Source organism: Capra hircus, chromosome 15 (genome assembly GCF_001704415.2).
Source record: "Capra hircus breed San Clemente chromosome 15, ASM170441v1, whole genome shotgun sequence".
NCBI classification, from domain to species: domain Eukaryota; kingdom Metazoa; phylum Chordata; class Mammalia; order Artiodactyla; family Bovidae; genus Capra; species Capra hircus.
In genome coordinates, this window is record NC_030822.1 from 50126281 (window position 1) to 50147645 (window position 21365).

Genomic DNA, 21365 nt, shown 5'->3' on the forward strand with positions numbered 1-21365 from the left:
GATGGCCCTTATAGCGGGAAAAATGAAGGCTGGGAGTGTTTATAACAGGGTAAGTGTGAGGATGCTTTCTTTGTAAGGTAGAGACAGAGGGCATTTTCTCCATGAGCATATAAGCGGCAAGACAGGGGACCTGAAAACCGTACAGGTCTGGAGAAGCCCTGGGGGTGCAGGAAACCTATCAGGGATTCTCATGTTCCAGATAAACAAATAGGAATGGAGCAGGAATAGGGGAACAAGCGAGCTCAGATGGGACAGCAGAGGGGCACCCAGGTGCAGGCAGGTCTGACCCTGGAGAGGATGGGCCTGTGGCCACCACGTGATGGGGGCTCCAGCCAAGAGCCAGGAAAGGGGACCCCAGAGCCCAGGGAGCCAGGGTGTAAGAAGGCCACACTTGCAGCGATGGGAACAGCTCTTGTGGTGGAGACAACAACACTGGGTGAGACTCCAGCATCCACAGTGAGCTGGAGACAGGTGGGAGCTGAGAGCTTCGTTCAGGGCACTCCAGGGGCCCCTGACCCTCAGGCTACCATGAGTGCAAGCAGACTCAACGTGGAGGAGGCTCCTTCTCCAAGTTCACATGTGATAAGACACCAAAATCAAGTCGCAGACTAGTGCTCTATACACAACGCCCACTCTGTGCAGATGGCTGGGTGTGACAGGTAGGCAGGCCCGAGTTGGGCACATAAACCAGAGACAGAGGCCCCTCTCTGAGGAGAGTCCAGTTCCAGGTAAAACAGAGCCCAGGGGTGGCTCTGGGCATCTCATCCCCGTCCCTGCCTCAGAGTGAGGTTCAACAGAAGCGCCCAGGCTGTTACTCCAGCTGGACCTGAGCTCTCACTCAGTCTGCTGCTTACTAACCCTTGACTGTGGCCAGTGACCTCACCCCTCTGGGCCGTGGTCTCCTCACTGGTAGAGCAGAACCATTTACCCCGCAGAGCTGATAAAAGTAGGAAGGGGGAGACCGTGGATGGAGCGCGGGCATCATGCCCGGCACACGGTAGGTGCTCAGCAACTCTCACCTCCCTTCCTTCTTCACGGCTGAGCGCACAGACAGTTACTGGCAAACCTTGCTTCTCTCCCCACGAACCAGTGCTGCCCCCAGTGCACACTGGATGCACCCTCAGAAGACAGAGGCCAATCCCTCCTCACCAGCCACCGAGGATTCTTAGAGATTCAGTCCCACACACATTCCCATTTGGAAAACTCAGAGAATGACCCTTCCCTTCAAGGTCTTATCAACTAGCTAGGGAGATGAGAGTAGACAGAAGATATCAAATCAGATCCACAGCGTCTGATGAAACAGGCTGCATGGCACCAACTCCAGGGATTTAGTTCTTAAGGGAAGGAGACCAAGGAGAAGAGCTAGGGTTTGACTGCACAGCAGGAGGGGGAAGGTTTCCAGGGAAGACAGAGCAGGAGCCACGGGGCAGAGGCAGGAGGTGGACGGAAACAGCCCTGAGAAGGTGTGCCTATGAGCAAAGGAAGGTGCGCACTGGGGAGGAGGGAAGGCAAAACCAGACTCAAAAAGCAGCACGGATCTAATCCCAGGGCATCAAACGCATTAAAAGGAATAAATAAAAGAAACAGAGCCAAGCACAAGTGCAGTGGGGACCCTGGAATGAATAGGGAGGCATGTCTTGTGGGGGCGGCGCCTGAGAAGACAACCTGTGGGTGGGGGATCCCCCGGGTGGGGAGGGGCGAGAGGAACCCGGGCATGGTCCTCAGGTGCAATACTCATTGTCAAGGCAACTGACTTCTCACCCATCCCCAGGTAAGAAGCGCCCCCCGCAGTGCCCGATCAGGAATGTGACCCCTCTTCACACTCGGCTTAAACTACAGGGGTTCTTTCTTCTTAGATGCCAGGCCAGGTTGTAGAAAGGGATGTCAGGTGCCTCTTGGAGGCAATCCAGAGCTGACCAAGAGGGCAGCTTGTGTTTGGGATAAGGAAAAAAGAGCAGTGACGGGGGAAGCCCTGGGGGCGTCTGGTGGTCTAGTGCCAGGGGAGGGTCCATCCCCAGTCTGCAGAGGTCATCCAGGCTGACTTACCACATTCCTGGGGCCCGTCCAGGTGCATTCCACTGCCGTCTGATTGATGGCCTTGGCTTTGAGGCTCGGGGCGGGTGGGCGGACACCTCTGGTTGTGACACGCTTGAATGCCAGAGGACTGTCCCCCAGGTCGGTCTTGGCCCAGGCAGAAATCTCGTAGGGCGTATGAGCTGTCAGGTTGCCAACTGGGGAAATAGGGTCAAAGGGTTGGAGCAGTGGTCTTTATACGCACACTCAATTTTTAAATTAAAAACAAATCTTCTTCTTTTGCACATGTCTTTATATGTACACCTTATTTTTTTACATTTTTTTTTTTCCTTTTTATCTTTTGACTGTGCCATGCGGCATGTAGGATCTTAGCTCCTCAATCAGGGATCGAACTCTCACCCACTAGCATGGAATCTTAACCCCTGGACCACTAGGGAAGTCCACCTATTTTTTCCAATGTAACCTCTCCATTTAAGTGAGTCTCTCATGTAGGAAGTTTATTTTATGAATTCACTCGGCATGATTTATTAATGAAAACTGCAAATAACACAGTGCACGGGCGTGGAAAAAATCCCTTTAAGGCTGACCATCTGTGGATATAAACTGATACGATCCTTGTGGAGAGCCATTTGGCCTTGTGAGGGTCTTGAAATCCTTCATAACCTTCAATCCAGGTACAAGAGAGGGATCCAAAAATGTGTGCAATCAGGATGTCTGTCACCGTATTTGTCGCAGCAAAAAAAAAAAGCATAATCATCTGATCACCCAACCACAAAGCAACAGTTAAATTAGGTGCATCCGTGAACTTCAAGTGCATTCCATGAACTGTTACACAGCCACCAGAAGTTGTTTCCAAGAATACACAGTGCGACTAGAAAATTCTGTGATTTAGGTTCAGTAAAAAAAGCAGGAAGTAAAGAATATACAGTATATACCGAGAAATCAATGAGGAGGAAAAGTACGAAGTTAGGAGATACTCAAAATTATTAATAAAAGTGGTTGCCCTAGGAAGTTAAATTATAGGAATTCAAAAATTTTATTATACATGTTTTTGTTTTCTAAATTTTCTGTAATAAAGATGTGCCCCTTTCTAAGTCAGGAAACTGTCATCAGAAACTAAAAGAGCAGTGAGCCGTAAGAAGGATATGCTTAATGGGAATTAAACATTGTAAATGTAACGTTGTAAATCATGGTTATCATTGTAAATCAACTATATTTCCATAGAAATAAATATCAAGCAGAAAAACAAGAAGGATATGCTAAGAGGACAGTCTCTGGAGTCAAGAGGACTTGGGTTCAAGGCCTAACTCTATGCTTCCTGGTTGCAGAAGCCAAGAGTAAAGTATTCAAACTCTCCAAGTCCACGTCCTTGTTTGTAAGATGTAGAATAATAGCACTTATGGAGGCTGGCTGTTGCAAGGAATAAAAAAGAAAACGCTCGTCAACAAGTGCTTTGCCTGGCCCCTGGCATGAAGCAGGCCTTTGTGGGTCTCAGCCAATGGCTCGTGGGACTTTTGTCCCCGACTCCGCTAGTTTCTCTTGGTGTGATGTGGGGGCAGTGAGATCGCAGCCTTCGGAATTAGAGATGTGGCTTCCAATCCCGGCTCTGCTGCCTTCTGAGGGAACCACCCGATCCCTGAACCTTATGTTCTGATCCATAAAATGAGGATATGCCGCAGCCTCATTTTTGAAGTGTTAGGTAATAAAACACACACAGAGTGCCTGCTGGGTAAATGCCTGCACATGCTAAGTAACCAGTGATAGCTTTACTCTTGCATAACCCCCTTGGGCAACCTATGTATGTGTATACATATATCATAGAATACTTGTTAGGATTGGAAGTACTTTGCAATCAGGTTAGAAGGGAAAAGAAGCTCTCATGTCCTTCTCTACATTCATATGCAGCCTTGGCCATTGAAGGTTTTGTCTTAGAAGGAATTAAAATCCTTCCTTTAGCCTATTTTCAGATATGAGGACTTTGAGATTCACTATTTGCACAGATCCAAGAGGAACTGGAACCTCTTCTTCTCTCAGTCTATTGGCCCATTTATTCAACAAATATTTACAAAATGCCAATTACGCTGCAGCCCTACACCACCTTGTATTAATATCAGCAAAAGAGGAGTGAACCAGGGGGGTAAAAAGAGAGGTAACTAATCCCGAGAATTCTTTGGGGAGGGAAAACATCATCTGTAAAAGGTTAATCCGAGTTCTTTCCAGCGTTTCATCCTTTTTAAGCCTCCAACTTCCCTGAAGAGCCATCAGATTAGAAGGGGGATTTGGGGACCCACCCAGTGGATTCCTCACCTGGGCTCAGGAGCCACTGACAGGATCTTCCATGGACAACACGGGCCCACTCAGAACGGCTGCAGAGAAGACCCCTCGCCTTTCCTGGCCCCCCACACAAGCTCTACTGCCAGGAAAGCCTCAGTCTAGCCTTCCTCCTTCCTGCTTACACACCGACTAGCTCCGGGACACTACCTTTCTGCGACAAGACGGTCCCTCGGAAGTTCAACGTTCTCTTCTCCTGTCTGTGGGCGTCAAACGACCAGAAGAGGGTCACCACATAGCCATTCACCTGCCGAGAGTCAAGAGCCAGGTTACACGGGCAGTGCACACGCACAGACCTCACCAGACAGGAAGTGCAGGACTTTCCTGCTGTTCCTTGGCTGTCTCCCTTCTTATAAAGAACGGGCTGGCCCTTTGGATCCTTAGACCAGTTCCATTTGTGCTAACACTGAACAATCATACTCCTCCAAGCTTCTAAAAATGAATGTGCAACAATTTATAAAGTAAAATATAGATTCTATTGTGTATTAACATATATATCTATACACACACACACATATATATAAGCAATCTAGAAAAATGTTACTGATGAACCTATTTGCAGGACAGGAACAGAGACGCAGACATGGAGAATGAACTTGTGGATACAGGCGCAGAAGGAGAGGATGGGACAAGCATACACACTACGATGTGTACAAGAGAAAGCCAGTGGGAAGTTGCTGTACAGCAGAGAGATCACCTCGGTGCTCTGCGATGACCTAGAGGGGTGAGATGGAAGGAGGGAGGCTCAAGAGAGAGAGGATATATGTACACATATAATTGATTCATGTTACTGTACAGCAGAAACTTACACAATTATACTCCAATTTAAAAATATTTTTAAATAGATTCAATGAAACAAAAAAATTAATGCAAAATAAAAGGACAAGAACCAACTAAAAAGGAAGAAAGAAGAAAATTTGAAAAGGTAATTAGATTACAGTAATTAAGGATCCATCTTAGCTCAGATGGGCGTCCCTGGTGGCTGAGCAGTAAAGTGTCCACGGGCCGTGCAGGAGCTGCAGGAGGTGTGGGTTCGATCCCTTGGTCAGGAAGATCTCCTAGAGAAGGGCTCAGCGACCCACCCCAGTGTTCTTGCCAGGAGAATTCCATAGACAGAGGAGCCTGGCAGGCTATAGGCCATAGAATCAAAAAGAGTCAGACACGGCTGAAGCAACTTAGCACACACACATGCATGCTTAGCTCAGGTAGTCCTTGCAGTCAAGGCCAAGCAGTCACAAGCTTGGTCAGATCTCATGGGCTTCTCCAGGCAAGAATACTGAAGTGGGTTGCCATTCCCTTCCCCAGGGGATCTTCCTGACCCAGAATCAAATCCAGGTCTCCCACACTGCAGGCAGATGCTTTGCCGTCCGAGCCACCAGGAAAGCCCCCACTGCCGAACAGAGGCAATTACATCCATGAGTCACGGACGACCACCTCTTCTGAGTTCTGAGCTCATAGAAAGTTCTGACCTAAAAGTCCTTAAAACTATTAGACAATGGCCCAGATTAAAATGTGTTCAAGACCAAAGCCTCCGCAAGGCCATTTCTGGCACCAGCAGTCCCTGAAGCCAAGAGCACTGAGACCACACTGTAGCGCAGTCAACAGCACGAGGACTCTGCAGGCCTTTGGTCCCACCACAGCTTCACAGACTGGGACGGACGTGAGGCAAAACAAAGAGGAAAAAACACCATGGAAGGTGAACGGCAACTTGAGAAACCAGGGGGCACAGACAGCTACGGGGAAGGTGGCCACCCTGATGGACCAAGCAGAGGAGATAAAGCTGCTGGAAGGGGAAGGGCTCTGGGTGCACACAGGTGGATATGTGTCCGAGGGATCTGACTCTTCCCTAAGACCCTCTTCCACTGAGGGAACCTCTGCATTAGCGCTCAGCAACCAGGAAATCCAATAAAGCTGAAAATTACAGGGCAAACATATTCTGTTAACACCAACTCTTTATTTGCACTGTAGCTGTGAACCATTTAATTATATGGTTTAAAAGGAAAAAAAAAGGCACCAGGCTGAGGCAGAATAATTACATGGGAAGACTCTAGTTGTTCTTCGTGGGGGAAGGAGCCAACCTAGGTGTGGTATTTTAGCTTCGCTGGAACAAGTCACTCTTGTCTCTTAATCTTCCTGTCCTCTGCTCTATCGGTTCCCACGCAAAGCAAAGCCCCACCTGACTGCTGGTTTGAAATGTCCACGTTACCTTGATGTCCGTGTCCATGGAGAGGGTAAAGCTTAGAAAATTTTCACCGAAGCTGTCAATGCGGATGTCTGGTGGTGGGATCACTAAGAACAAAAAAGGGATTCAAAGAGAGAAACCGTGTGATGAAAAGTGAAGAAGGCAGGACTTCACAGTTTTCAACTCAAGGGACAAAGCGATCTTTCAGTTGGAAAAGAAAAGGCGTTGCTTTGGCACTTCTGACTCCTCTATCGCTTTGGCTACTGTTGCCCTGAGGCTGAGGCTGGGGCTGAGTCCACAGTTGCCTGGTGAACACAGAACTATCTCGGCTGGGTCAGCTATCCCAGCAATTGGGCCGAGCAGAAAAGATCCATTATGTAAATGCCCCAAGTCAGCCCAGCTTCAGCCTGGTTTTGAAAAGTCTGGGGGTCACACTGGGAACCACCTTTACTGGCACCAATGAAGTCCCAGTGGCCTCAGGTCCTTTTTGAAGGTTGACAGCATGCTAAATCTTAAGTCCTAACTTGTAGATGTATGTGGGACGAAATGGAAAGAATCTGGGCCCTGGAATTCAAATTCCTGTTGAGACACTTAGCAACTGTGTGCCCTGGGGCGAGTTACCTGTCCTTGCTAAACCTAGAGATACCATCTGTATTTCACAGAGATGGCAAAATTCACTAAAATAATATGTGTCTTGATACTCAAAGTTCCCTTTCTCTCTTTCCGGTAAAGTCCCACCCACGACAGATTAAAGACCTGATGAGATACTGGCATCCTCGTCAAGACCAGAGCTTGGGACTTCCCTGAGTAGTCCAGTGGTTAAGAATCTGCCTTGCAATGCAGGGGATGTGGGTTCAATCCTGGTCAGGGAACTAAGACTCCACGTGCCACGGAACACCTAAGCCCACACACTGCAACTAGGGAATCTGTGCGCCCCAACAGAACATCCTGTGTGCCACAATTAAGACTCCATGCTGCCTAATTAGTAAATGTAATTTAAAAGAAAACAAACAAAACAAAAAAACACACCAGAGCTCAGCCTGGGAGCTAAGGGGGCAGGGAAAGGGTAGCAGAGAGAAAAAGACTCCTCTTGACTCAAGTGAACAGCACCACGCTGGTCATTTTGAATGTCTACCCACCAGAAACCCAGCAGTGTCCTGCAGGTGTGACCTAAGAGGGCTTGATGGGGTCAGCTTCATCAGAATATAACCTTCAAATGGATTAGATTCTTAGCACGTATGCCTTTTATATCAGCAAGGCAAGAAAGACCCAAAGGAGTAGCTAAGACTTGGTGGCAAAGAGATGGTTCAAACATTACAGGAGTCTCTCTAGATGTTCAATAGAAGTGGGCTTGAGGAAAATACAGCATGCAGAAGAAGGAAGGGTATTAGGAGTTGCAGGCAGGCAGCTCAGAGCAAAGTAGTTCAGGTGCTGCTATTCACCTGACCTGGGTGATAACCATAGCGGTGGGAGTTACAGCACTGTCCTCTCCAAGCCCCAGTGTCCTCAGCCACCCAAAGAGTGAGAATACTCACAGGGTTGATAAGGACTAGGGGAGGTAAACCCCTATAAAAACAGTCTGCAAGGTGCTTGCTGCAGTGCTCAAAGTATGGCGGCTGTTGTCATCATTAACCCACTGTGTCCACTATGACGGTGGTGATCCTGGGTGATGCTCCCGCTGTCTCGAATCCCATCTTCCTACATTACTAGGACCCAAGGTCACACACAGATCATAACACACGCTTTTCAACTCTGCACACAGTTGCCTTCTAACCAATACACATATGAGGAGTTGAGGTTCATCCTAAAAATCATTGTGGTTGCTGTTTAATCGCTAAGTCATGTCCGATTCTTTGCGATCCCATGGCCTTGTAGCCCACCAGGCTCCTCTATCCATGGGATTTCCCAGGCAAGAATACTGGAGTGGATTGCTATTTCCTTCTCCAGGAGATGTTCCTGACCCAGGGATCGAACCCAGGTCTTCTGAGAGCAGCAACCCCTAATCACTGAGATTTTCAAATGCAGGTGTGAACTGTGATGAGGACTACAAGATGCTACCTGTTTGTCTGATGACTTTCCAATGTCCCTCCTTTTCAGTAGGTATGGTCAGTATGTTCTGACTGATCGTAGAGGAAAATAATACCACAGTCAAAACTCTAGGGGAGGAGCTTCTTTGGTGGCTCAGTGGTAAACAATCTACCTGCCAATGCAGGAGAACAGGGGTTCGATCTCTGGTCCAGGAAGATCCCACGTGCTGCAGAATGACTAAGCCACAGCTACCGAGCCTGTGCTCGAGAGCCCACGAGCTCCAACAACAGAAGCACACGTACCCTAGAGCCCATTCTCTGCAGCAAGAAGGTATTGCAATGAGAAGCCCAAGCACAGCACTATAGAGTAATCTTTGCTTGCTACAACCAGAGGAAAACCCTTGCACCAACCAAGACCCAGCACAGCCAAAAATAACTAAAACAGAAAAGAAGAAAACAAAGCACAACTCTAAGGAAGTGTGAACTCAGCACACATTTTCCAACATGTACAATCTCCCTGATTCACAGACTGGCTGGCTTCACCAAGTTCAGCTTGGCCCCTGTGCTGATCTCAACCACCCCATGTTTTCAAAGGCAACCAGACAGTGACTCTTCAAGACCCACCGCCTATTTCTCACAGGCTCAGGCTAAAGCAAAATCCCTCGATCACATTCCTGGTGGCATTTCCAGCTTTTGTACCCATCCGCCAATCCAGAAATGAAAGTGCCAAGGCTAAGATCAGGAAGATGAGCTGGTGCATCTCCCACCGAGCACCAGAGCCTTCCGTTCACCTGCTTCAGTTCACTCACTCATCCGTGATTTCATCGGCTCCTAACTCCACACCGAGGATGGGGTGGCAGCACATGTGAGGCACACATGCCAGGTGAGGACCCCCGCCCAGGAGGCAGACCCTGCAGGGGTTCAGGGCTCACGTTCCAGAGTCAGCAGATCAGGTTCCAACCCCAGCTCTATGTGCAAATGACACAACCTTTCCATTCCCTTATCCGTCCTTATAGTTGCTCTGAGGGCTCAATGAGATAAGCTGGCATAAGCAGAGCAGCTGGCATGACAGCCTTCCAGGTCCATGACTTGGATCACCTCTAGCGATAGAAGGAAATGGCAACCCACTCCAGTGTTCTTGCCTGGAGAATCCCAGGGACAGAGGAGCCTGGTGGGCTGCCGGCTATGGGGTTGCACAGGGTCGGACACAAGTGAAGCGACTTAGCAGCAGCAGCGATAGAAAAACAGAAACTGCCACCTACGTGTTGCTGGTGGCTTCCCCAGGGCAGTAAAGAGTGTAGGCATGGCACTCTCTTACAGCACCCCACAGGTGAAATGAACAACAAGACCATCTTTATCTTGGCTGAGAAAGGAGGACTCCTTACGTCATGGATACTCCCCCTGAGAAGCAGAGCCGGGCATGGCGGCCTTCAGAAATCCACCTGTATGCTTTTGTTACAACAGATGCCCAGTTCTATATAGAAGGAGGAATGATCAACAGTCCCCCCCAAAAGACTTCATGTCTAAAGCACAGCAGAGACACCCAGAGAAGTTTACCTGTTGTGGGGAGGGAGGCTGTGTGAACTATTCTGATCTATGCGTCTTCATTTGCCAATCACACAGAGTTTTCTCTAAGGGTTTCTATCTTCTCTAAATCTGCAAACGCTGGAATCATTTACCTTGTCCTTTTATGGTGGTAATGGATTTAGAATCGCTCCAATTTCCTATTCCACGACTGGTCACCGCAGCCACCTTTCAAATCAGAGTGTGAATTAGTATGGAATAAAGGCAACATGCCACACAGCGAGAATCCCAAGTGGGCAAAAGAGGTGAGGCTTTGGCAATATGGGGGGAAGAAATACACACAGAGGGATGCGAGATAGTCTGAGGCGCCTGCAAGGGAAATAAGACAGGGAAAGAGAGCACAGGAGGCAACCTGAGGAAAGGGAACTGTGACAAAGCTGAAATTATGAAATTTCTGTTGATTGACAGGTGTCCAAGTTTTTCTAAAGGGCAGGGGTGTGAGAGGGAGTGCATGCGTGCATGTGTACGTCCACATACATGCATAACCACACACAGGCACGAGACTCTCAGTGTAAGGGAGCTTGTGAATGCACTCAATGGTCTCCAAACATGTTGTGCACAGGCTCTTTTTTCTACTGAAGATTTTGACAATCTATTTCATAAGAACTCCAGAAGATCATTTCATAAATGCCACTTATCACAGCTCTGGCTCTCCCTGCAGCTAAAGATAAGAGGTGGGTGCAAAAGAAATTGGAACTGGAATGCTAGCAGAATATCTGGGTTAACAGCAGGAAGAGCTGCATTAATAATCAATTCTCAGTTATTTGAGTGAAGGTTGATTTGAGTTCTCTATGTGGCCTTGATTTGAGAGACTAAAAGAAAACATGAGCTCCCAGAGCAAGGGGCTGGGTATTGAGCAGACCACTAGTCAGCACCTCGTAAAAAAAGGCATGGGGTTCTCATGAAAGTGCAACCATCTCCCCATGATCCCAGGCCACCCAGCCAGACAGCTGAAACGTTGTGCGAACACTCACTCTGACCGTGTACTGAGTGTTGACCAGTAGGTTCCTTATTTCTGTAAAGTTGCTAAGAGCTCTCTGGGAGGCCCACGTCTTAGAACCACTCCTGCTATATTCTACCTAGAGAGAGAGAAAAATAAAAATAAAAATACTATACCATGAACAGGTACCAAAGGTCTGGGCATCGTAACACCTTACAAAAAGGCAGGAGGAGAGAGGGGAAGGTGGGCTGCAAAATGTCCCAGCGGATGGATGATTATAAGGCAGTACCAAACCAAGTCCGCATCACACAGAACATGATTCTGCTCCAGGAGACCCGGCCATCTCCCACGCTCACCCACACGCACTGCCCACTCCTGGGAGGAACTTACTATGTACTCCCGAATGAGGCCATGGGTATGGACGGGTGGGGCCCAGTGGCCCATGATCACTCCTTCCACTTCCCTGTGGAGCAACAGCTGGAGGTTTTGAGGGGCATCTGGCACTAGAAAAAGAAGCCCGTGGGGTTAAAATCCATCTGCATCCTTGTCAACTGGAGGAACTTCCCTGAGCTTAAAACACACACGAGAAAGAATCCAGACCCAGCAGGGGACCTGTGCGCCAGAAAGAGGTGTTAGCTTGGTCTTCCCGCTGATGGAACATCTTTCCTCCCTGCTGTCCACCCATCAGACCAACAATGGTTCAGAGAGTCTGACATAGGCTGCGGGCTCCTAAGGGCTGCAGGACAGAATCACCTGGGTAGGTTAAGCCAGCATTGGCCCTGGGCTTCCAGGCTGAGGTTTTGATTCTCAAAGGCAGCTGCCCTGAACTCTCATATTTACATATATGTGTGTGGGTGCTAAGTTGCTTTAGTTGTGTCTGACTCTTTGAGGCCCTATGGATTATAGCTGCTGTCCATGGGATACTCCATGCAAGAGGATTGGAGTGGGTTGCCATGCCCTCCTCCAGGGGATCTTTCCAACCCAGGGACCGAAGCCACAGCTCTGTCTCCTGTATTGGCAGGAGGGTTCTTTACCACTAGCGCCACCTGGGGTGTGGGTGTGGGGGTGGGTGGATGTGGGTGTGGGTGTGGGTGTGGGGGGGTGTGGCGGTGTGGGGGTGGGGGTGTGTGGGTGTGGGGGTGTGGGGGTGTGTACACACACAGAGAAACATATATATACATGTGTATTTTTATATGTATATACACATACATATACATGTATTTTTTAGATTCTTTTCCTCTATAGATTATTACATTATACCAAGTATAGTTCCCTGTACTATCCAGTAGCTCCTTGTTGTTTATCTATTTTGTATACAGTAGTGTCTGTTAAGCCCAACCTCCTAATTTATTATTGTTTATTGTTCATACGTTGAGAAGTCATAAGTCATTAAGTCAGGTCAGACTCTTTGTGACCCCATGGACTGCAGCATGCCAGACTTCTCTGTCCTTCACTATCTCCTAGAGTTGCTTAAACCCTTAATTTATCAGTTCAGTTGCTCAGTTGTGTCTGACTCTCTGCGACCCCATGAATCGCAGCACGCCAGGCCTCCCTGTCCGTCACCAACTCCAATTCCCCTCAGGTAACCATAAGTTTGGTTTCTATGTTTGTGTGTCTATTTCCGCTTTGTAAATAAGTTCGTTTGTACCAGTTTTCTCTATTCCATATATAAGCATTATCATGTGATATTTGTCTTTCTGTCTGGTGGCCTTCACGTAATAAGTACATCCTCACTTCCTGGCAAGCCCATCTTCTAGATCTCCTTCCCCAGGCCTAGATTTCTTCAAGGAGCCTTGTATCCTTTTACTGAAGAACAGCGTTAGAAACCCTGATTGAGTGCCAGGTGTGCTCAACACTATCAAAGTTTTCCTGGGCCTTTCCAGTTGAGGAAACAAGGAGATGCCTGCAGTATACTAACTCGTGCAGATACATATACCTATAAAGATTTTATGTGTACCCACATGCATGCACATTAAGATGAACATGAGTTCATATTAACATCTCCAAATGTAAACATGGTTCTGATGGCAACTGAGAATGAAAAGTTCACAAAACCCAGAGCAAAGGTCATGGGAACAAGCGCAGTCACCCAATGTCAACTACCATGAAGAAGGGAGAAAGTAGGGAACTCTACAACCCTCGAGCTTTGGTAAATTTCTTTATAGTATGCCCAAAATATTTCTAACACGCTTCATATGTTAATGATGCCGATCTCCTAAGCACTAAATACTGGGAAATACCTAGAGACGGAAGGCAGAGACAGAAATTAGATAAGAAATGCAAAAAAGGGCAGGGATGGGGAGATCAAATTAACTTCCTAAGAGAGAAAAACATTACGCATGGTGATAGGTTTGTAATTACACAAATACCGAATCACTATGTCATACATTTGGAACCAACACAGTGTTGTGGGTCAATTATACTTCAATTAAAAAAAAAATTGTGTTACGATGTCAAAAACAAATGTATGGTTACGGAAGGGGAAAGGGATCAAGGGATAAATGAGGGTTTGGGGATTAACAGATATACACTACTCTACATAAAATGGCTTCCCAAGTGCCCCTGGTCGTAAAGGACCCACCTGCCAATGCAGGAGACATAAGGGACGCGTGTTCAATCCCTGGATTGGGAAGATTCCCCTGGAGAAGGAAATGGCTACCCACTCCAGTGTTCTTGCCTGGGAAACCCCATGGACAGAGGAGCCTGGCAGGCTACAGTCCACAGGGTCACAAAGAGCTGGGCATAATCGAAGCAATAAACAACAAGGACATACTGTACGGCACTGGGGACTATAGTCAAGATCTCGTAATAACCTATAATAGAAAAGACTCTGAAAAAGAAGAGCGATATACATGTGTAACTCAATCACTCTGCTGTATACCTACCTAAAACACTATATATCAACTACACTTCAAAAACCAGAATTGTGCTTTTTAAAAAAATTATGTGCTATAATAAGGAGAGGGACAGCCAGGACTATAAACTTAGGCACAAAGGCGGCACGTGTAATGTGGTTGCCCTGTCCCTGAGCATCCTGGGAAACTCTGCAAATCCACAGAAGGGCTTGTCCCTGTGGCACTCACATCCTTCGGGAGTCCTCAGGGTCACGACGTCGTTGGTACTGTGCACCTTGCTCAGACACTGGACCTGGACTTTGACCTGATACGTGGTGTCTGGCTTCAAGACTTTCAGTACTGTGCTCGTTTTATTGCTGTGGGTCTCCAGAGTATTCCATATGCTCTCTCCAACCACCCTGGCCAAGAGAACAAAGACAGCATCGCATCAAAGCAGCACGGGGTGGCCAAGATGTCTGAACCCATCAACGGAGTTGCTCGGTGCACACACAAGAGTTTATGGAATACCCGGTGGCAATAAAAACATCATTTTCTTCTCCCGAGGCAAAGAAGGGACCCACCTGTAGTAAATGTTATACACACAAGAAGCAGAGGGCATCTTCTTGGGCCGTATCCAGGTCAAAGTCACATCCCCAGAGAAGTCTGCTGTCCACTGAAGGTTCTGTATTTTGTATACATTTAATTCCTCTAGAGAGAGAAAAGGGAGAAAAAGCAAGTGATACCTTACAAATCTCTGCATTTCAAAGGACACAGGAGGTTCCTTGGTTTCAGGCAGACCTACTGGGCTCTGCGTGGTCTGGCCACCATCATCTTAAAACACCCCAGAAAAAAAAAAAGAGTTCAAACCTTCTCATCCACCCTTCCCCAGGGTCTCCTAAATTTCCAGCTGTGATATTTCTCCTTGCATTTCACCTCCTTGTCTGCACTGAGACAAGCCTGATTCTCAACAGAGAGTACCACAAACCCAGGGACACTGTCACAGCAGGATCTGTGACTTCTAGAGACTGAGATGCTTATGTGCCCCAGAATCCATAAGCTGATGCCTCAGCCCCAATGTGATGGTACTAGGAGGCGGGTCCTCGGGAGGTGACTAGGTCCTAAGGACGGAGCCCTCGTGAGTGAGGCTAGTGTTTTCATAAAAAAGACCCCAGAGCATTTCCGTCCACCATGGGCCAACACGGAGAACACGGCTGTCTGTGGACCAACAGGTGGGCCCTCGCCAGACACCGAATCTGCTGGGCTTCAGTGTCAGGCTTTCCAGCCTCCAGAGCTGTGAGACATTAAGTTTCTGCTGCTTTCGTGCCACCCAGTCAGTGGCATCGGAGAAGGCAATGGCACCCCACTCCAGTACTCTTGCCTGGAGAATCCCATGGATGGAGGAGCCTGGTGGGCTGCCGTCCATGGGGTCGCTAAGAGTCAGACACGACTGAGCGACTTCACTTTCACTTTTCACTTTCATGCATTGGAGAAGGAAATGGCAACCCACTCCAGTGTTCTTGCCTGGAGAGTCCCAGGGACGGGGGAGCCTGGCGGGCTGCCGTCTATGGGGCCGCACAGAGTTGGACACGACTGAAGCGACTTAGCAGCAGCAGCAGCAGCAGTCAGTGGCATTCTGTGATAACAGCCTCCAAAAGATTGCTAAATGCATTTCAGACACAAGGATGGAGTTCACCCCACCGCAAAGCCTGAGGCACTGCAGGAGCAACAATGCCTCAACACGAGCTGGTGATAGGTTAGCCGCTCAGCGGTATCCTACCCTTTGAGACCCCGTGGACCGTAGCCCGCCAGGCTCCTCTGTCTGTGGAATTCTCCAGGAAAGAATACTGGAGTGGGTTGCCATGCCCTCCTCCAGGGAATCTTCCCAACCCAGGGATCAAACCTGGGTCTCCTGCATTGCAGAGGCAGATTCTTTACTGTCTGAGCCACCAGGGAAGCCCACCAACGCAAGGACTAAAGCAAAAAACAAAATGAAAACCCCAGTCTCGACCAGCATCTCCCTGAGAGGGGCGAGGTGAGCTGGAGACCGTATCAGAGGTGGGACAGGCCTCCTCTGCAGCTCCAACAGTGAGCGAGAATCTTAGCTTGTTCAGACTGAGGCAAAGCTCAACAGGTTCTGCCCTGGGCCCCCCCGCCCCGCGGGGTGGAGGATGAGCCGGGGGTCCTGGGGGGCCACCTCACCGCTGCAGGCGAGCTCGTCGCTCTCATCCGAGCAGTCCAGGAAGCCGTCGCAGCGCTCGGAGAGCATGATGCAGGCCTCACCGTCCTGGCATTGGAACTCCAGGGCCGTGCAGGTCAGAGTGCTGTGAGTGGCTGCAACACGTGAGGGTCCACAGTCACCAAAGCGTTCCCAGGTTCTGGGAAAGGGAACTCATCAACTAGTGCTCCCCGCCCCATGCAAATATGCACACGATGCTCCATACAATGACTCTATCCAAACGAAAAGGAAGCCAAACAGACCACTAAGCCAGGGTGGTGATCCAACAGCAGAGAGTCTACTAACAAAGGGTCTTTATAGTCTTCTGGGGAATTTGTGAAGCACAGAGGTTTGCTCCAAACCTACTGAGGCAGAAACATAGCACTGGGCACGTGCAGGACTTAGAAGCTCCACAGTGATTCCTCAGAACTGGTCAGCCCTGAGAACTTCCGCTCTAGAACTAGATAACCCTGTTTTCTGGCTGAGGCACTGCACCCACTTCTGAAAACCATATTTCAGTGGCAGGCAGATTCTTTACCACTGAGCCACCAGGGAAGCCCTCAGAAAAGGTTTTAGAACCACTAGTGAACAGCCTCAGAAGCCCAAGATGGGATTCATCCACCCATTTATCTATCCATCCATCCATCCATCCAACTTTAAGGGAGGGTCTATCATGAATCAGATACTGTTAAAGACGCTAAGGATATGGTGATATGTGAAACAAAGGACCTATCCTCACAGAGCTTACTGAGAGAAAGAGCAAACAAGTAAACAAACAAATACATTATTTTAGACAGTGATAGGGCTACAAAGAAATATACTGAGAGTAACTGGAAAAGAGTGATGGGGATATTATACAGGAGAGTCAGGGAAGGACTCTATGCTCAGAGGGGATTATTATGGAAAATACCAAGATCCCCATCACAGAATTACCACCCCTCCACTTGCTAAGAACGTGGTAAAATATAATCAAAAAACAGATGAATAGTCAAGCTGAAAGATGTCTGACATTTCTTTAGGAAACATCTCAATATTTTCAAAGGAAGGAAACATGGTTTTTAGAAACTGGGAATAAGGTTGTCTGAAAATTCTTAAACTGGTTCTTAACAGATGATTAATGGGCACTTAAAACAATGTAGTAGCCTTCAGGGGCCAGCTGCTCTGAGAAGAGGCATGTCATGCTAATCTCATTTGCTTTGTTGATGGGGTTATCCGATTAATGGATTGAGGAAAACTGTAGATAGAGCACATCTTGATTTGAAGCCCCTTAACCAAGCGATTGCCTTATGTACAAGACAGATTTGAAACAGGCAAAAGATATTTATTTAAAGAACACCCATTAATGAATTAATCTCACCCAAGAGGAAGGTCCTATTTCATTTCCTCTTTGTTAATTACGGTTAATGTTCTTCTTACCATACTTATCTGGCTCAGACGTTCCTACTATGATTTTGATGAGTGTTGTTTCAACCTGCCCTGTTATCTGAATGTCCCAAAGGTCCACTTTGTTCAGTCTCTTCATGTAAGTGCAGGATTTTACGCTAATCCCCATTTAATTTCTCTGTGTTGTTTTGGAGTATTCCTCCCTACAAGAACTTTCCACATGGTATGATGAGAAGATCATGGTTTTGTACAAAGAAAATACTAAGTAAATGCCCCCAATCTGCTGCGGACGAGGTGACCCTCTTTGAAGCTTAACTTTCCTATCTCTAAAATGGAGGCGTAAGGCCAGAATTTATTAATGTGAGACCCAAAGCACAAGCACGCGCTATCCTGGTCTCCTGGAGCCTCCCCGAGGGCAGACGGCCCTGCCGACCACTCACGGCAGTTGGCCTCGTCCTGGCCATCCTGGCAGTCCTGGTGGCCGTCACAGCGCCTCCAGTTAGGGATACACTTCTTCGGTTGGCGGCACTCGAATTCAAACCGGTCGCACCGCCCAAGCTGGGTAGGAGTGGAGGCAGCAGTCACGTTGGCTAGAAGAAAAGATTTTTAAAATTCACTTTTTTAGTATTGAGGCCAGCAACAGCGACCTATTCAATGTGCTGGGGATGTTGGTGCGCTGGGAATTTCGACAAGAACCCAAACAGACATGTAAGCTCTGGTGAAGATGGAAGGTTGCTAAGACACAAGCATCTCATCCTGCTTCTCTCCCGGGAAGCCCCTGATAGAGACAAAGGCAACAGGACCTGGGAAACTGGGAAGCCGACAGACAGGGCTGAGTGGCTAGATACTTCAGAGCAGAGAGGACTCTGCCCTAGGCTGTCACGGGAGAAAGCGAAGCTCCATTAAGACCAACTTCTCCGAATCTGCAAACAGACTGGAAAATGGTATCCTTTGGCCAGGAGAGAAAAGGGTGAAAATTATACAAGGGAGCCACTGAAAGATGCTAAAGCAGCAGTGAGACTCCCCACTCCCCTGCCTCACTATCCCCACAAGACAATCAGTCAACCTGTCATTCACAGGGGGAGCTCCTGGGCTCCAGGCAGAAATTCTGGTTCTGTATTTTTATAAATATAGATAAAATATATATACATACATAAGATATTCTATACTTTTTAGAAACAACCCAAGTGATTCCCTACAGGTTGTTCTACATGCTGTAATGCGAGAAAGAGTGATGGCATAGTGGCATCCCATGCTTCTGTCTGCCCTGACGGACAGTGGGCTTCACAGAAGGCAAGAAGGGGGACAACATCAAGGCGGACAGGGTGAAAGTTCTGCTGGAGGAATCTAAGTAAACAAGAGGTAGGTCTGTCCACAGCAACTGAGGAGCCCAGCGTATGGAAGTGAGAAGTCATGGCAAGCACAAAGGGTCTAACAGGGCTCAAACAGGGCCTTGAAAAGAGGACTCAAGGGTTAGGGTCTATTTTCTGGACAAGAGGACAAGCAGAAACCAGTGATGAGTCTTTTAAAAAGTTACTTTGTTTTTTTTAAAGATTTTTTGATGTGGACCATTTTTAAAGTTTTTATGGAATTATTACAGTATTGCTTCTGTTTTTTATGTTTGGGTTTGGTTTTTGGCCACAAAGCATGTAGGATCTAAGCTCCCCAACTAGGGATTGAACCTGAGCCCCCTGGAAGGTGAAGTCTTAACCAGTGGACTGCCAGGGAAATCCGACCACTCATGATTTTAAACAGAGAAGAGATGGGATAAAAACAGCCTTAAAGGATCCAGGAATTTGCTGAACAGAATTACATAAACCGCGGCAAGTGATGATCTATTCTCTTATTATAACTGACTCTGAAATGGAAACCTATTGAGAAAAAGACACAGTTCTGCCTGCAGTTACGGGGGCGCCTTGACGATTATCCTGGCTATCCATGGGCTTCCAGCAACAAGGTGAAAGCACAGACCTCCAGGTGCCTTGCCATATTTAGCCACTAGATGGCACTGCTTACCCTTTTTTAAATAGGATGGCTGCCAACTAGCAAACCAGAGATTTAGGAGAGTTTAATACAGAGACCTTTCCTACAATCCCCATGGTAACCTCCTGGGAGAGGAAGCAGCCACGGTGGTCAGCCGGATACAGAGGGCAGTGAGGGAAGATGACTTCTGAGTGCCCAGGGATCTCCCTGTTCTGAGGTGAGAAGGAGCCTGGCCACAGAGCAGAGTCCCCAAGGGCAGGCACTGCCCTCGGCCACCCAGGGTGCAGCCTCAAAGGTCCTCTCCTTGAAGCAAGTGCCCCGGGTCAGCGCTGGGGCCATAGTTACCAGGCGAGGGGCAGGCCTCCTCGTCCGAGCCGTCCATGCAGTCTCGATATCCGTCGCACACCCAGCTGTCCATCACGCAGGCCCCACTGCTGCAGCGGTAGTAGTTGGGCAGACACGTGGAGGGCCCGGGAGTGGGGGAGGGAAGAACATGTGAATCTGGAGAAGACACCAAACAAGGAAACCCACAATGTCACAGGAAGCTTGAGCTCAGACCCCGACGTGTCCCGGGCCAGTATGATGTCCCAGGTTTAGCTGCACAGCTGGGGGATAGAGGGGTGGGGGGCTGCGTGCCAGGACTGTTCTGAGCTGTGGCTCATCTAAAAATCGCGTATGGAGGGGTGTCAGGACACACTGTGTTCCCTTCCCTTCCATGGAGCGGATTCACCTTACCTATTATATTTGCCTTGGGCTACTATTCAGATGCGTTTGCTTTTGCAGGGCCTTGTGCAGGCTGGTGGAAGGAAGGGGACTTGGAAGGCACAGGGCAGATGGGAGAATTCATTCCTATCCAGGTTAAACCAATTCTGGTTCACTCAACCCCAACCACCTCAAGAGCAGCTCAGGGACAAGAACACCAAAAAGGAAAGGGACGGTCTTGTGTGCACTCTGGTGGCCCCTCGGCGTGTATCACGTACACATGTATGCATCATGGCCCAGGCGCCACCCAGAGCGCCTGTTACAATGCGGGACACATTGCAGGAGGGAGGCCTCGGGTGGGGTCAGGGGCTGCTGTTCAAACAAGGAGCTGCAGGCCTGCAGCCCATACTCATGGGACCAGTCTCTCAAGTTCCCACTGTGCCCTGGAAAGAATAACCCTGGGAACAGGAGAGGTCACCATGGGAGGGGGAGAGAACACAACTCAGTTACCCGCCCAACCTGCCCCCCAAAATCACTGCCTAAGCCCGAGGCTGAAGAGACAGGCGAGCTCTAGCGGCCTGGGCGGCGGGCCGCCCCCGACCCTCACCTCCGCAGTCCTCCTCGTCAGACCAGCCCCCGAGCCTCACCTCCGCGGCCCTTCTCGTCAGACCAGCCCCCGAGCCTCACCTCCGCGGCCCTTCTCGTCAGACCAGCCCCCGAGCCTCACCTCCGCGGCCCTCACCTCCGCAGTCCTTCTCGTCAGACCAGTCCCCGCAGTCGTTCTCCCGGTCGCATTTCCACCTGCTGGGGATGCAGCGCCCGTTCTCGCACCGGAACTGGAAGTAGCGGGAGCAGCTGGGGGCCTCAGTGGGGTTTTCTGGGGGATGAACCGCAGGGTCAGTTTATGGCCTGCACAGCGTGAACAGAGGCCTCCAAGGACCCACAGGCTCCTCACCCAAGCCCCAGGGCAGCCCGCGTGACCCCCCCAGAGAAGGATGAGGCAGCTTCCCGGACTGGAGGGAGACCAAGAGCATATCCACAAACTGGACAAAACCTTGCCTCCCTGGACCCGAGGCCATAGTCTCCTATGCTTCTACATCTTGCCAATGACACCCAAGTGGGTTTTTTTATATTTATCCTTTTATTATTT

At 48.8% G+C, this 21365-nt stretch overlaps 1 protein-coding gene across 2 annotated transcripts in view; it reads right to left on the reverse strand.

Annotated features, from left to right (window-relative positions):
* The window catches only part of SORL1 (sortilin related receptor 1), a 166365-nt gene that overhangs the window by 16938 nt on the left and 128062 nt on the right, over positions 1–21365 (reverse strand). Inside the window, exons 30-41 of one of the 2 annotated variants that reach the window (XM_018059638.1) lie at positions 20943–21092; positions 19859–20014; positions 17971–18120; positions 16132–16263; positions 14514–14640; positions 14182–14351; positions 11489–11601; positions 11133–11237; positions 10254–10326; positions 6572–6654; positions 4516–4612; positions 2047–2231 (exon numbers count right to left, since the gene is read on the reverse strand). In XM_018059638.1, the coding sequence (XP_017915127.1) occupies positions 2047–2231; positions 4516–4612; positions 6572–6654; positions 10254–10326; positions 11133–11237; positions 11489–11601; positions 14182–14351; positions 14514–14640; positions 16132–16263; positions 17971–18120; positions 19859–20014; positions 20943–21092 (1541 nt within the window). The remainder of the gene's footprint in view (positions 1–2046; positions 2232–4515; positions 4613–6571; positions 6655–10253; positions 10327–11132; positions 11238–11488; positions 11602–14181; positions 14352–14513; positions 14641–16131; positions 16264–17970; positions 18121–19858; positions 20015–20942; positions 21093–21365) is intronic. The other variant, XM_018059640.1, reaches the window with a different exon arrangement.